The following is a 17,597-nucleotide window of genomic DNA, read 5'->3' as shown; positions in this document are numbered from 1 at the left end:
GCAGGAAACTGCCAGCATGAAGTCATTCTGGTCTACTGCCAATCGAGTAATACCACGTAATAGTCTTACAAGTGTGTAATTTAACTAGTTTAACGAGTAAAATGGTGTTTAAATATTTGCAGATGCAAAAGGCTATACACGCTGACAAAAATAGATGTATAGTTATCTTTTTTTTATCAAATATTTCTGATAACATATCTTGATCATATTTGAACAATCGTGAGTAAATATTATGCGTATATAAAACATGATGAATTATTATTTGATGGTAAAAAATGCTAGTAAAATTATTAAATATAGAATTTAATGGGGCCATATAGTGATACAATTGTAAAATACGTGGTATTTATCTTATGTATGTTGACTCTTTTGTACTTAACCTTTCATTTGTTTAATGATGTCATTTTTTATAAAATCATGCAAGATGCTTAATAAATTTTAAAATTAATGAATATTGATGCAAATGTAGCTAAGAGAAACGACATTGCAATGTAAACAACAAATATGAAACTTGTAGGAGCATTTTTTCTTATATTTATTATGCAAGTCAAGTTTAATAAGAACTCCAAGCATTCGCGACTTTTATAATTTTTATTATAATTTAAATCATTCAGAAATAATTGTTTAATGTCTTTAAGTCATTGTATAATTCGTTATTTACTTCCATTGCCAATTTAGATTACGAAAGAAATCAATATACAAATGATTACAAACTTTCAAAAAGCAGTGGTTGTGTTACAATATCTTGACTTTAATGGATATTTAAGGAATCTACTTCATATAGCTCATTGGAATTTATGTATTTTAATCTTTAAAGGATTGATGTCAACACTTGCTTGTGGTAGCCTTATATAGCTTTTTCTCTTTTTTTTATTTAACTTGTAAGTAAAATTGCAACAATTGAAAAAAAAGTTGCCAGATTCAAACACATATGCTGTACCAAAATCAACCTGCTACAAATATTGCTAACTTTGTTTTTACAACAACTAATGATATACTTAGAGATATTTCTTGACTGTAATTGGCTGCATATGGTAAAGATAATTTACCTCCCACCACCCAAGAATTACAACAGAGTTGGCAAAATTTATATGTGAAAGAATGACGAATAATTTTTATAATAAGTCATCATAAATCTTTAAACCTTCCTTACTACATATATTGCACGTCCTACTAAAAAAAATTTAACTCGATGCAAGAACTATCCACACAAAGTTATATTAAAGTAAATGTGTCAATTGAAATGTGTAGTCACAGTAGGGTTTTTGTCGATATTGATCTCTAAGGCAATAGAACGTCAGGTATAATAATAGATAAGATTTCTCTAGAAATACAACATCATCTGCCTAAAGATAATCAATATAAAACAATAAATAAAGAAAAGAGTTGTTGCAATGCAAATAATAAACGCACAAAAAAAAATTTTCTTTGCTTCAAATAATATTGCAAACTAAGATGATTACAAAACGATCCATTCCGTATCTCTATACATTTTTTTTAGTTTACCGATTATAATATTTACAAAAAGTTAGGTCGTTATAGATCGTGCTTATTTGTCGAGCGAATGATTACAAAAAGACTAATGTTGTTTCAATGAATGCAAATAGCAAGCGTTTATAAAGGTTAATATAATTGCATTAATGTTATGAGGTAGAAGAAAGAGGTAATAATTTTAGCAAACGGAATAAATATCTCGAATATGTCTCAAATACAAATAATTACGTATTTAAAAGATAATTATGATATAAGCATAATGTATTCAAAGCAGTACTATAGACCACGACGCTGTCTGTATTGACTTTGTTATGTGACCGTTTGCAGAAAGCAATTATTTTTATATTTTAAATCAGATTCGATGCACACTTTCACCTATATCCTTTTATACTTTTTGAAATTTCAATATAGTCTTCGGAACAACTTAGGGGAGACACGTCCAGCAGCTTACCCCAACGAATGCTATTGCCTAGCACATATCCAACGTGAAAAATTTTGGAAAGCCAATAATATATGAAAAAAACTGTGATTGATTTAATCGTATTATAGGAGTTGTCAAATAATGTTACAATTAAACTATTTGCAATTTTAGCTTCAGCTGAAATGTTTCAACCAATTTAACACAAGGCGAGGTTCGTTATAGTAATGCTAAAATCTTTCCTAGTAAATTATAATCACAAATTGATTAATTATGCCAGTTTGCAATTGACAAAGTTTTCACTGAAAGTTAGCTTACTTTTAACTGAAGTTACAGAAAGTTAAGCAGTTTGCTTCGTTTATAAATTTTTCAACAACTAAATTTAATGTATATTTGCTCAAATGCATGAGTACTCAAGAACACTGACGCTTTACCTCCTTCACCTGCTGTTAACAGAATCTTCCAAACGTAAAAAAAAGATAGGAGATGTGCTTAATATAGCTATTAGTCATAATTGTAACTCATTAACATTTCATTTAGAAGAAGTATAATGCCAAGCATCGTTAAGACAATTTTCATACTTGCAAGTGTCCTTCAAGCAAGCATCATCTCAACACTTTGTTAATGTGTTCAGAAGAAGTAAGTTGACCACAGAAGTAAAATACAGATTTGAAACTGTAAGTAATTATAAAACATTGTATTTATTTTAAAACTACATTATCATTTAAAGATATTTTGAACTTTATTCAATCTACTGCTTTTAACGTTATAAATCCATTTGTTCATTTGTCGCTTTGTCAGAAAAATATCGTGAGTTGTTTTTTATTTGACATAAAGACTATAACAATGAATCCAAGCGCATTTACATTAGTATGAATGTAGTAACACATTTCTTTAAAAGATTAAGCAGAAAGTTTTCGCAGTAAGAACAAATATGTCGGTGGCATAATCCTAAGAAAATGCTATTATTTTGAGAAATATTAACTAAAGACATTAACGCCCAAAAATTTGCTTGTATACTATATTCCCTGTCATCCATTCAGGCGAAACTAAACGTGAGTTTTAGTTTAACAAGTAAAATAGTAAATGAAAAGTTTGCAGATAAGCACGTTATGATGCTTTGACTGAACTATCACGTTTTTACTAAACAAGGACAATTTTAGGAAACATCTCATCTGTTTTACACCAAAAACCATGACCAGTTGACAATTTAAAGGAAAATAGTATAAAGCAAAGTCCGAAAAAGCGACATCTTGATATTGCAAAATATGCATCAAAAAAAGACGAGAAGTGAACTGTAAATTTTCGGCTTTATTTCAAAGTCATCCTCAAACAGAATGGTATTTAAAACCATACACACATATATTAACAACGCATGAATTAAGTAAGCGGAAGTAAAGAATAAAAATTAAATAGTGTGATATTTACAAAAGCAGAGTTAGGAGAGGTGTAGTATTTCAAAAGGATGAACTAAAACTTCAGATCAGACTGGTAGAATGAGTGTCTCCCTCTTCTATAGGAGAGGGAGTTCTGGGAGATGGAGGGAGATCATTTAAATGTGAGAACTGGTTTTGTAGAGTTGCCAGGAATTAAGCATTTTCACACTCAGAGAAAAGCTGGCCAACTGCACTAGAGGAGATCCTGGTTGCATGTTATCTGAGCCGTACAAACAGGCATCTTTGTGTCATGTTGATGTAGGTTTTACCACAGCCAGGGCAAGCTATTTCGTATACAAGGTTACTGCGAGAAAGTGAAGGAAGTTTGTCCGTATTAGAGACAAAATAGGACAGTTCTTTAGTGTCATAAATAGTTACAAAGTTCACCTGTTGAGAATGATGTTTTTGTATTTTGTTAAGACAATACCTTAAGAGGAAATCGCCACGTATACCATGATAAGGAATACGAGCCAGATTCTTGTTTTATTATCATCCATTGAAAAGCGGCTGTCAATGGGAATAAGAATCATTGTATTTGAATTTTAGTTTTTTTAAACAAAACGTTTTTAACGCTGTTAGGATAACCGTTCCAAAACATGTAAGATTTGATTATTTCAATTCGATTGTTGAAAAGTGTTTTATCGCTACAAATTTTGAAGGCTTTGTGGTAAAGAGATTTTTACCCATGCAATTTTTTGATGAAAAGATTTAAAGCTAGAGAAAGGTGAGTACTGACTAGAGTGGGTGTCTTTTAAGTAAATGTCCGTTCCATCAACCGAAATTTTTATACCTAGAAAATGAATTATGCCATCGTGAAATGTATCAACTGTGAATGTGAGATTGGAATCAAAACTATAAAATTTTGATAAGACAGCGGAAATATTGGAGGGTTTGATAAAAACAAGCGTGTCATTAACGTAACGGTTGTAGAATTTTATTGCGCCATCATTAAGGAGATCGGAAAGTATTAATTTTTCAAATTCGGTTACATTTTTATTAGCAAGGACGGGTCCTAGTGAGGAACCCATAGAAACACCGCCTTTTTGGGTATAAATGGTGTTAATAAAAGAAAAGGCAGTTTTGTTGCAGAAATCTAAGATGAGTTTTTTCAATGTAGGTTTTTTTAAAGTAGTGGAAATTATGTGTTCATCGTAAATGCGGTCTAAAATCATTTCGACTGTGCAAGAGAATGGAACGTTGGTAAAAAGGGATTTGAAGTTGAATAAAACGAATTAATAGCCTTTAGCAAACAGATGCTTAAGAATGTTATTAATATTAAATTCTAAGTGAAAAAAGTCAGAAAGGGAAAATAATTTAGAGTGAGAGGATTTCTGGCAACAGTCTTATCTAACAACTACCACATTCTTGCTTTTCCTTAAGCACTTCTCATCAAACACAACAAACAATTTCTCAACACGGGACTTAAGGCTAGTAAAGAAGTACAACTCTTCTCTTAAATTACAACACACTCATTGTACCAGTCGGATCTGTGGTTTCAATTCGAAATATTACACCTCTTCCAACCCTGCTTTTGTAAATATCACACTATTTAACTTTTATTTCTTACTTCAGTTTACTTAATTCCTGAGTTGTAAATATATATGTGTGTATGGTTTTAATTATCATTCTATCTGAGGAGGACTTGAAATAAAGTCAAAAATTTACAGTTCACTTCTCGTCTTGTTTTGATGCATATTTTGCAATCTCAACATGTCTTGCTATTTCGGAATTTGCTTTATGCTATATTGTCTGTTTTATGTATGCGATTGCTTCATACTACACTAGTTTAACAATTCTCATTTATGTGGTCATTTAAATGCAACTTGCACTTTTGTTCTAAATGCTTATTCACACTTTCTGAATAGGACTTTTGAATTGCCTCATATCTATTTCAAAACAGTATTTTTACTCGAGTGATGGCTTCATATTAAAAATTTTGCAAAAAATCGTATTATTAATTAAGAAATGAGTTTGCCATTGATCGGGGCCTGGGAAACCTTGGGTATCTGGGTGTCCTAACACCCATAATTTTTTTACTGTACGTGTACCTTATAGAAGAAACAAAACGTGTTTTATTGAGTGTTTTAAGCATTGACAAATTGTGCATGTGATGTGTATCCAGTGAGCTCGAAAAAGAAGAAAACTGTTTGAAAATAACTATTAAATCAATTTTATTACTATTCTAAGATTCTTGCATTATGACATGGTAAATATTGAATACCTAAAACACCTGAAAGCTGCCAAAGCCTCTGCCATTAGTACTAATCAAGGAGATGTACTTGTCGTGCGTTGTGACTGTGTTTTTTTTTAATTCAAGCGAAATGATTTACTTTTTTCCATTAATGCTCATAAAAATTTATGGTCATGCTCTATAAATCAATTTTTTACTACAAACCATGCCAAATGGAGGGCTTAAAACACCTCCAAAACCATAGTTATGAATTACTGAATAAACTCATTCTCTACAAGATGTTATATAGTAACATCAATAAAAAACATATTCACTTTTTGTTATCCGCAGTTGCCTGGCATTATAGCAACACTCACAAACAAAAAGAAACTGGATTAAAGAAAAATATCAAGTTGAAGTTTATATTTACTAAAAAGATTTCTACAGATCAAATTATAGAATCCTTCCTCTGCTGCACTTAAAAATCAAGTGACACCACTTGATATAGGATGGTATAAGAACGTTAAAAATTGGCGTAATTGAATAAAAGAAATAACAAAGTTAGGTTATATTGCAAATCTTCTACAATTTTGATTGGATAAGTCAGACATTGACGGGAGATTAAAATCACACTATAAGTTAACACATGATGCTCTTTGCCTCAAAAAAATAAAAATTCATATAAAAGTGATACGTTTTCTTTAATGGGTCGTCAAAATTTGACAGTATTTTTTTATTGTTTCCTTGCTTTAATGCCAAAAAAGGAGATTGGTGATTTCTGAAAGCGTCTTCATTTTCCAATTGTTTTATTTTTGTCGACGGCAACAATTTTTTCCATCACTAAGTGATTAATAGCTATATGTCCACAGAAGAGATTTTGACTGTATTCAAAAACTTACTCTAATATTAGCCTTCTGCCGATCGGAATTGCACTGCCATTAAATCTCTTTTTTTTTATGATGGCAAGAATTTTTTATATACATTTCAATTCTAGAAATCGAATTTGGTAGAATACCGCTTTTGAATAGTTTTTTTTTGAAGTATGTGTTAACGTTAAAATGAATGCGTTGGATTATATGTTTTCCACCTGTGATTTGACCCTGCACTATCATTTATAAAGTAACCAAATCAAGTCATTGATTTTCAAGTCAGATCTCTTAAATTTTAAAATTCAGAAGTACATTATTTGTAAATATTCTCCTGTGCACGCTAAGGATTGTACATGCAGTTAATTTATTTGAGTCGACTTTTTATTGCAACTTTATATACAAACTTGCTCTTACACAACAAGACCCCAATATACTTTTTTCTTTACTCAGTGTTTTATAAATTTCAAGATAACCACAATGGATTACTTAATAACAGTCAAGACCGGTGATCGACTTTTTGCTGGAACAGACTCTACAGTTTCTATCAAACTTATTGGTAAATAAAAAATTTATAAATAAGAAATTTACCTACTTACTACTAAATTAACAATGATTTTTACAGGTAGGAATGGTAAGGAAACTCGTTATTTTGAGTTGGACAAGCTTCTTGCAAATGATTTCGAAGCAGGCGATGAAGAAGAATATGAAGAAAACGGAGAAGATGTTGGTGAAATTGTAATGGTTTCCTTGCATCTTGGAGGGTTGAAGATACTATCTGATTGGTTTTTAGAAAAAATTACAATAGAAGCAAAATGTAGTTATCGGAGAGAAAAGTATGTTTTTCCTTGTTATCGATGGATAGAAGAAGATTTTGTGGTTTATGAAGGAGCTGGTAAGATTAAGATTTAAATTATTCAAATGCTTTTTGCTGTGTTGTGGGCAGTGAGCTGTATTAATAGACTCCATTACAAAAGCTAAATAAAAACATGAAGCCAATATGGAAGCTGTAGAGTGGTTTTTGTAGGTATATAACACGCGTGTTATGTGCGTGGATTGTAAGAAATATAGAAAACACATCCTACATGGCAATGTTTTTACAATATGTTGTTTGAGTTTTATGTTTCAAAAACTTAAAATATGTCGTGTTTTTAAACTTTACAATTGTTATGTAAAAGATTTTTTAATGACTCATTCCTTTATCTGAAAAAATAAGCTGTTACAAATTTTGAGATGTTAAGGATTATTGTTCTCAGTCGGCAAAATGTTTGCATGACTCGAGAGCTTTAGTTTTCGTTCAGTTATTTTTTTTGATATATAACATATTAAATAGATCAAAATTATTGCACAGGTTACAGAATGTTTATTGTTTGTTTGATTCATCAAAATCATCGTGGACAATGGGAAAAACATTGTTCTGAAAACATGAACACTTTCCTTTTTTGACGAACTTGCCTTCTTTTATCCGAAATTTCCCCATTCATTAAAGATTGTGAAATATTTACATGTTTCTTAAAAGCTATCAGTTATTTTTGCCTTGAGATAAAGTAAAGCTTGAAGGGAGTTTAGCGTGCTCCTTAGCTCGTGTGCTCAACATAGTTATCATATTTACAGAAAGACTTCCTAGTCGTGAATGATGTTGCAAAAAATAGTAAACATAGGGCAAAAATTTGAAGTTTTTGAAAAACTCACGGTCCTTGTTTTTCAAATTGCACAAGAAACTTTTTTTTAATTCTTCCAGGTATTCCTTTTTAGAACACCATAGCTCTAAACACGATGTTAGAACAATGAATTTTTAGAAATGTTTACATTTTTGTTAAGAAAATCCTTTCAAACAGTGAAGTGTAAACTCACTTACCAAAGAAATTAAACTTAAAACTTACGCGTGAGATTGTAGTTGTTTTCTTTCAATAATTAACATTCCTGCCTTTAAATTTTGGTGTTTTGATTGGCTCTTTTGGATCACATATTTGCTTGACTTACCAATCAGGAGCACTTTTTTTCAAAAAATTATCTTTCATTTTTTTTTTTCACTTTGTTTTTTGGTTTTTGCTCTGATATTGACAATGAATCCAAACCAATCAGATCTGAAAAAATTTTTAATATATGTTACTATCCAAAATATCTTTTTTTTAAGTATAATAATGCTCACAAAATTTTGCTGTACGTCATTTGTATATTGTTATTTACTAATATATACTGTATTTAGTAGCGATTTTTATTCTTTTATTAACTACAGAGGTAGCTAATTCATTGCAAAATGTTTTATGAATTTCAGCCATTTTGCCCAATTCTCCTGACAATGTCGAAGTGCTCAAACAGCAACGAAAAGTAGAGGTTCAGAAAAACAGGATTATTTACAATTGGGGATATAATCCTGATTATATAAAAGATCTACCGGGATTTGTTGCCGTAAAAGACGAAAGTCCAAAAAATTTGCCTTTAGACGTGCGGTTCACTGGTAAAGATTCTCTTTCCTTGTTCTCCGTTGCTTTGGAAGATTTTCAAATTCGGGGCTTTGCATATTTGTTTGAAGTTTTTGAGGCGTGGGACTCGTTAGAAGACTATAAAGAAATTATAACTTCTGCAATTGACAGTGGTCTTCCTATTGCAGCTGAGCATTGGAAAGATGACGTTTGGTTTGGAGCACAATTTCTAAACGGCTCTAATCCAGAAGTTATAGAAAAATGTCATGAGCTTCCTAAAAACTTTCCTGTGGAGAGTAGAAAGGTTGAGAAATTATTGGATCGTGGATATACACTGGAGGAAGCCATAAAGGTGACATGTTCTTTTCAATTAAGATTTTATGGGTTTATTATTACTTATCATATTTGCATCAGTCTTTTTCACTAAAATAAAGTTAAAATGAGAAAAGAATGAAATTAGCTTTTCAACAACGTTGAATCATTGCAGAATCCGCAAAAAACAGATATTTTTTGATCATTTATCAAGCTGTCTGTCGGTTTCTTTATACATTTCCCAGTACAACGCTTAGTAGAACGGTAAAAAGTAAAAATGTCATTGATTTTGCACGATAAGAAGTTCAAAGCATATTACCGTAGCAAATTACGCAAAGAACATAATTGTTGGTTGTTGAAAATCTCTCTGTATTATCATCATTTAGTTGAAGACTTCATTGATTCTACATTAGATGACTACAACTAAAAGGTGGTTAAAACGTTGGTTAACATCGGCATCAAAAGTCTTTCTCAGGACTCTAGTAACCTGCACGATCTACATCTACAAACATGTAACGATACACCCGTGCTTAACGAATTATTTTAAAGTTTTAATTACTTCACAGCTTTCTACATTTTTTTGCATAAGTGCTGTAATATAATAATCAAATATGTCATTAAAAATAATGTACACTTTTCTTGGTCAGATCATTAAAGTCTTTTAAAAAAATTGTGACAGACATCACGATTTCAGGAAATTTTCAATTTGAACTCGAAAATATAACATAAGATTTTAATATTGCCATTGTGTATATCAATTAGAAACAAAGTTTTTTCTCAATCACGATTTGTTTCTAAGTTAACACATTTTTATGTTTGAAGATATCTTAAGCTAAAGACGAAACATCAAAAATAAAAAAGACATTTTATTTATAATGTTTTTTCGTAATGGTTCAATAAAAAGTCTTGTTTTGGGATATCATGATTAAAAAGATAATTAATCTCTACCTGGCACTTCTCTCGCTATGATTTTACAAAGTTTGAAAAGTTTGGATTTGCTGAGCTATTTTTTATGTTGTGCTTTGCATGTATGTTTTTTCAGAAATTGTGTTTTGCATTTGTGCTATGTACAGTTTTAAGGAAAGTCACAACAACTGCAAAAATGTTAAATTATCGTGAAATTTTATTTTATTTCATATAAAGGAGGGGCTTATCTATATTGTTGATTACAAGATTCTTGAGGATATTCCAACGATGGACAAACCTGGTGAAAAGCGCTACCTGACAGCACCATTAGGCTTATTTTATCTTAGAAAGAATGACGACTTGGTACCCATTGCTATCCAGTTGAATCAACAGATTTCCAACAGCAATCCAATATGGTATCCCTCAGAAGATACTCAATGGGATTGGTTAATGGCAAAATTGTGGCTTCGTTGTGCTGATACACAATATCATCAAGTATGTAACATTTGTTTTATCATCACTATTAATTTTTCACTTAATTTATACAAATGCCTAATGTTTTAAAGCATCTGTAGCTTCTCCAGCTGATGTGCATGTAGCTTAGTCTAATAATGTTTAATTACATCATCACTTTTTTTTTAACTGACAAGGAATTAAAAAAAATCAAAATGAAAAGCTTAACATTGCAATGTACAGTCTACTTGGTACACTTCTCTGTGTGCTTTAAGGAGTATGACTCTTAGGAAAGTTAAGGACAGTCATGTTACGTAATGTTCTTCAACAAAAAACAATACAATAAAGACAGATGTAAAACAAGACATTTTTAATACGAAATACTTCAGAGCAGCTTATGATAAATACTTGCAGAGTAGCTTTGTTCTATTTTTTAAAGGTCCTGTTATGTTCACTTAAGCACAGGATACAAAGTGGTCTGACTGTTTATGAAACAATAAGTAAAAGCTTCTTCCACTGAAGCGATTGAAGGACCTTGGCAAAGGCTGTCCTTACGTACATAATGATAAAACAATCTTTTTGTGATATCATGGTAAACAAGAACATTTAGCATTCATATTATTTTATGAATTTTTTCGTTGGGAAGGCACGTTGTTATAATTCATTGATTAAAAGTGTAAGCAAATCTATCCAGGAAAAACAGTAATTATTAATTGGGCAAATAATCAAAGCACTTGTAGCATGAAAGAAGATACTCTATTACTGTGGAAGATTACAAAGGAGGCAACCGTTATTTATTTACTATAACAAGGCTATCGTTAATGTCTTGATTTAATGTTAGGCAATCCTTTTTAATTTAAGATGATATCTCATTTGTTACGTTGTCATTTAATGATGGAGGCACCAGCTGTTTCAGCGTGGAGAAATCTCCCATCAGTTCATCCCGTGTGGAAATTGTTGTATCCTCACACAAAAGGAATCATGGCAATCAACACACTGGGACGTAAGTCACTGATTTCTGAAGGTGGTCTTGCAGATAAAGTGCTTAGTATTGGTGGTGGTGGTCATATTAAGTTGATGCAAAAATACTACAGAAGCTTGACCTTTGACAGTTTTGATTTGGAAAAAGTTTTCGAGAAAAGAGGTGTGAAGGATCTTCGAAAATTTTACTACAGAGAAGATGCCACGAGCCTGTGGAATGCCATTAAAATGTTTGTTAGTGACATCATAAACATATATTACAAGGACGATTATGACGTTAAGAAGGTTTGTTTTGCAAATTTTTTCTAACGGAGCTAATTTTTAAAATCATGCAAAGCTACGTAAAGTAATGCAAATGTTATTTAGAAAACATGAGACACGAGACACAGCTATATTTTCCCAAGTTCTTAAAAACAAAAAATTGTATGTAGCCTTCGGCAGGTTGCATTGACTTGCAATAAGACTTAAGACACTCAGTCATCAAGGAAATTAACATTTTCAATTACTTCTCATAGGTTGTAGGAATATATTTCTCTCCTGTAAATGAACGAGTTTATTTCTCCGCTTATAACTTCTGTTTTATTAAAGAATATAATCACTTTTAAAAACAATTTGATAAATGTTTCTGGCAATTAAGAAATTGTGAAAATTTTTCCTTTCATAAATACAAGATAAAATTTTTGAAGAAGTTTGCACTTCAAACAACATCGCTGCGTCGACATGAAGTAAAAAATGAAATCTTTCAGTTCATTTCTAATTATAGTACTAATCTAAAGAAAACTCTTTTTTTCTCCTTTAAGTCTTGAAAAAAACCTCTTAACGAAAAATAGCTACAACGACACATTTTACTAATATTTTATGAAAACGTTTTTAACAGGACAGTGAAATTCAAGATTGGATTCGTGATCTTCATGAAAATGGTTATCCTGCTGGAAGTGACAACGTGGATAAAAATGTTCCACAGTCTTTTGAAAAGCGTGATAATTTAATCCGGTTTCTAACAATTATTATTTTTACCTGTTCTTGTCAGCATGCAGCAGTAAACTTTTCTCAAATGGAGACATATGGATTTCACCCAAACTCTCCGTCCTTAATGAGGCAGCCTCCTCCAAAACAGAAAGGAGTGACCAACTTAAAAAAAATCATGGACAGCTTGGCAACAAAACATCAAGCTGCTTATATGGTAACGATTATGAACAAATTAACTACGATTTTTCCAGATGAGGTAAGCACCTTATAAATGAATTACGAAATTTATAGTTATATCTTAGAAACAAAGCTTGGTAAAAGGCTTAGTCACATTGTAGCTAAGTTTAAAGAAATGTGCCAGGAATACTAGTGCATATTAAACAAAGCAAATGAGGTAAATTTCGATTTTCGAAAAATGCACAAATGTCTTATTTATTGCTTAGGATTTGTCATAATTTTACAAAACTTTTGTAAAATTTTTAGGTTTTATGTTTTTTCTGTTTTGTCTTTTTAATATATTGCTTGATATTTTTTCTATTAAAACATAGCTTTGACACAGTCTGTTATTTGATATAAACCGAGTACTGTTTAATTAAGAGCGCATTCAACTTTATTGTGAAAAATTTTATTGATTACTAAGAGTTTTGAACTGAAGATCATTTGGACAACTTTACTGAGACAGTGTATCAATTAAAACGAATAAGTAAAGGAAGACAAACAAATTTGGTGAATGCTAAAACGTGTAATGTTGGATTCAAAATCTGCTTTAGATCCATTTCTTGAGCACACGATATTTTTTGAGAATTGACATTTTAGAGCTCAAAAACTGCATCAATCAAAAGTAAACATTTGTCTTTCGTACACATGCAGAAAGTATTTTGAAGCACTTAATCACTTACACATAAAATTATGTATATGCCTGTGCCATACAACCCAGATATTTATTTTCTGAAATTTTATGTGCCATACTTAAACCTTTGACGGAGGAAAATTGTGCTTGATATTCATGATTTGAAACACTTAAAAATTGGATAGATATTTTTGAAAGTTCTTTTTCCAACGATCGGCTATATTCTTTCCCTGAATACTGCATGCTTGAAATTTCTAATGAAGATTGTTTTTTAACTCTAAGAAGTAAACTGATTCATCCACTCAAAATGTGCACTACATCATTTATCAACATTTGTTTAGAAATTTCTCGGAGATTATGAAAATAGTTTGTTTACTGATCATTTGGCAGTCGAAGCCATGGTGAGGTTTAAAAGGAAACTGGAGAAGATTTCAGAACGCATCGACGAACGGAACAAAGGCATGATTGCACCTTACGTTTGGCTTAATCCTGATCGCATTCCTAATAGTATTGCAATTTAGAACACTTAAATTTTTTTATGCAGTTTGTGAAATCTTTTTAATAACACAAAATTTTTGCAGTATTGTATGTTAAATAAGTTGATGGAATTTTTCACATATTTTACATTGTATCAATATCTCACAAATTTTTTCTCCTCTTAAGTGAAATAAATACATTTTTCAGCGAAAAAATCTTTTCTTTATTTCCAGATATAAAACAAATATTTTCTCCTACAAATCTACTCTTGTTTGTGACTCCAAAACAACCATGTTTTTCTATTTTCTGATGGATTTTCCATATAAATATATACAAAAGCCTTGTCGACAAAAGTTTTACAAACGTCTATTAACCAACAACGTTTAAATAATCTCTCCAATCAAGCCATTCGTACATACCACAATTCCGACCATAGTTTACACTATTTTGTACCCATAAGTAGGGAATCAGAATAAGTCAAGCACGTTGCATCACGTGTTTTCAAAATACAGAAAATTTCTTTATTTATTTAAAATATACTTAACGAAGCTCGCATAGATTAATGGGGAGTATAAAAGAATTAAACGCGCGGTACTCAGGTAGAAGTCATGCTGGTCACTTTTCTATGGCAATATTTTCCCTCTCAAAATCAATTTCTTTTTGAACAATAAAAAAATAATATCTGGTTAGGGTTGGGTTTTTACAACAATAATACGTAGTAAGATCTAGTTAGCGTTTTAGGGTTATAAAGCAATAATCTCTGTTTAGGGTTAGTGTTAGGGCTAGGACAAAGATTGAGGAGGATAGGTTTAAGCAACTTACATGCATGGCGTTTTACAAATTTTTAAGAATTTATATATTTAACTTTGTGCAAAAAATTAATGCAAATAAACAGTTTTATCTACGTGGTCAAGATATTGCAAGATAAGGTATCCACTCCAGAAGCCAATATCAGATATCAAAAAAACAAGAAATTTCATACATCAGGTAAAACTTAAAAATAATATACTTTATTTTATCCATTGGAAAATGGAATTTTATTATCAAATTACCATTTTCGTTTTTTGGAGAACATATAAAAACATTTCTGCTTGTCATGCAATCAAAAACATATTGATAGAAAGCTAACGAGCAATATTCTCTTTTTTAAAATAAAAACAGAAACATAATGAAACATAACATTCTCTGTTTTAAAATAAAAACATAAATATAATGTCAAATGTACAATTGTCTATTGAAAATCTGTTTTTTATACACTCTGTCGAAATAATGGTGCAACCATTAAGCAGAGTACAGGTGCAAAAGGAGAATATTGGTGCATGAAGAGAGAAAAGCTTTAAAAATTTAAAGCTAGAAGCTTTTTAAATGTACGCTACATACATTGGGACCTTAATATGTTTCTTATATTAAAGTTGTTGAATATGTACTTTAACCAATTCAGTAACAATAAGCAATACATGTATGTTTTGCCTCCCACCTCCAAAAAAGGATACAATTTATATCTTTAGGCACCACTGCTATTGACATTATAAAAGATGTTACACGTAGAAATATAAAACAAAGTTATGACTGTAGGATTTGAAAAAGGGGAAGTTTTTATAATTTACAGTTCTATATGTATTACTTATTGAGCAAAATAAGCATGGGAAAATTAAGCTCACTACGTAGCTACGATTTTAATTCGTCGATTCTTCTTCAATTAAAAAACTGTCAAAACTATTTTTGTTCATTTATTCAAAAATCAGCAAGTTTTATTAAACCTAAGCGTATAAAAACATTTTTAGCAAGATGTCATCGTTAAATATTAAGACTTTGTCTTTTTTGTTTTTTATAGCTCAAAAACTAATTTCAAAAAAGTTAGAGCTGATGCAGATTTACTACTTCATGTATCAAATCTTTCAAATGCCATACTGCATACTATGTTTAGAAAACACAAAGTTGCATACTTGAGCACAGGGTAGCCAAAAAGTTTATAAATAGCGCCACAAAAATAATCTCGTGTTTACAATAATCTCGTTTAATCATGCTACATTATTAATGTCATCATCGCATAAAAGTCAATGAGAAAAAAGCACAAGATCATTTTTGTAGTGTTAAAAATGATCTCTATGCATTGGACTTATATGTTTTATTTCAGCTCTCGAAGATAAAATTACTTTTTGTTTATGCTTGTTTATTTGTTTTAAAACCCATGTTAGCATGCTCTTATCATTTTCACCTTCTTGCTTGTACAGATAACAAATATACTTTTTTGTTTTTTTTCATATATATATTTCTAATATACTTCTTTGGCTTAATAACTTTTAGCAGCCCAGCTTTATCTCTTTTTGAAGTCTTAATGCATAAAAGTATTTATTAATATTGTAAAACAGCTGGAAGTCAATTTTAATTGATACTTGGTACGCAAAAAACATAAAAGCATCTGCCAAATTTTCTTTTGAATAAGTAGCACAGGACAATGATCAACCAGTTAATGAAAAATGAAAAACATCACAAAATTCTTTCATAAACGACATAATACAAGAAAACTCAATTTCACTACCGGCAAAACACACCTACGTAAATAATCTCTTATTTGACTGAGGAGAAACTACAGTACTATGACGCACACAGACAAAACACGAACGCAAATTTAAAGAAGCTTGCTACAGTAAAGACAACAATACAATAAACAGACACATTGACATACCCGTCATATATTCACAATTAAAGAAAAAGGATAAAAGAACTACATGCAACTCCATGACTACGACAACACACACTAATAATATTAACACCAATCGTATTCACAATACACCAAAAACAATAACAACACATTCCACACCATCCAGTCATCTTAATCCATGAATTAATCCAATCAGATGCTCTAAACGTCTACTAAATAAAAACAACTTTAAATATCTAACAACTTCATAATTTGAAGAAGGTTTGATACACTGGGACAAAGCTCGATAAATAATTTATAAAAAATGTAAGATACTTTCATTTTTTAATAAAAATGCCTGGATAACCAATCTTCAAGCTTAAATATATTTAATTATGTATTTAATGAAAAAGAAAAAATCAATTTGTCAATTTTATTATAGTAATTTTTATAATACAAATATTATCCCCTGAAGAGTGAGAAATCACGAAACAGGCTTGTCGGGATGAAATTGTAGTTTTTTGTGTATTTTCTTCTTCTTATCAATATTTACGCTCTGCTCTTAAGCATCAAGCACTGTACTTACTGAGATTCAAATAACTAAAACTTCTTATACATATATATATGTATATATCCATTGCGTATATAAAATGTGCCCTCCCGGCTATCACCATGTTAAAATGGTGACTCCTGCACTTGGGACACAGGACGTACGGTTACACATTGTATGGATTATATATATATAAATTTAAAAATTGGTAACCCTGGCATATTATGATAACATTAACGATTCTCTGAATTTTTATTTGGAAATTTTTTTTAAGCTTTCAACTCGGTGCTTGGAGCCTTCTTCAGAATGTAAGAATCTATTATTTGTAAAGATTTTGTAGGCGTTAGGAGCGTCTGCTTGGTTGGTTAGTAGTTGAGTTGATATTATTAGATGGTATAAGATGCGTTGTCATGGTTTCGGGTGTATGGATTGCGTTAATGAAATTCGAGTGTTTTATTTTATTCGTTGTGTTATTAGTTTGTTGTTTTGGTTTTGTCTTTAGTTGTAAATAGATGATGGGGATGTCAATATGTCTGTTTATTGTGTTGTTGTCTTTGCTGTACCATGCCTCTTTGAATTCTCGTGCGTGTTTTGTCTGTGCGCGTCCAAGAAGTTGTGTTTATGTCCAGTCAAATTTGTGAATGG

General features: G+C 30.8%; 1 protein-coding gene across 2 annotated transcripts; it reads left to right on the top strand.

Moving 5' to 3' along the window:
* Positions 1–2,471: 2,471 nt before the first annotated feature.
* LOC124454266 (allene oxide synthase-lipoxygenase protein-like) lies at positions 2,472–13,973 on the top strand. Of its 2 annotated transcripts, none has more exons than XM_047005087.1 (8): positions 2,472–2,589; positions 6,856–6,943; positions 7,010–7,279; positions 8,663–9,162; positions 10,266–10,523; positions 11,343–11,747; positions 12,340–12,687; positions 13,623–13,973. In XM_047005087.1, exons 2-8 carry the CDS (start codon positions 6,865–6,867, stop codon positions 13,800–13,802), a joined length of 2,040 nt encoding a protein of 679 aa, XP_046861043.1. In that variant the 5' UTR covers positions 2,472–2,589; positions 6,856–6,864; the 3' UTR covers positions 13,803–13,973. The 2 variants fall into 2 exon arrangements, with proteins under 2 accessions (XP_046861043.1, XP_046861044.1); XM_047005088.1 differs by having other exon boundaries at positions 6,838–6,943.
* The last annotated feature ends 3,624 nt before the right edge of the window (positions 13,974–17,597 follow it).

The sequence above is a fragment of the Xenia sp. Carnegie-2017 genome, unplaced genomic scaffold (assembly GCF_021976095.1).
Source record: "Xenia sp. Carnegie-2017 unplaced genomic scaffold, XeniaSp_v1 HiC_scaffold_3, whole genome shotgun sequence".
In the NCBI taxonomy this organism is placed as follows: Eukaryota; Metazoa; Cnidaria; class Anthozoa; order Malacalcyonacea; family Xeniidae; genus Xenia; species Xenia sp. Carnegie-2017.
This window is presented reverse-complemented; position numbering and strand designations above follow the sequence as displayed.

What these genes read in the sequence shown, in the direction of transcription:
- LOC124454266 (XM_047005087.1), top strand. Translation starts at nt 6,865, where the DNA reads ATGGATTACTTAATAACAGTCAAGACCGGTGATCGACTTTTTGCTGGA. An exon ending in CACTGGAGGAAGCCATAAAG is followed by an intron (nt 9,163 to 10,265) that starts GTGACATGTTCT and finishes TTTCATATAAAG; the next exon opens with GAGGGGCTTATCTATATTGT. An exon ending in CTACGATTTTTCCAGATGAG is followed by an intron (nt 12,688 to 13,622) that starts GTAAGCACCTTA and finishes ACATTTGTTTAG; the next exon opens with AAATTTCTCGGAGATTATGA.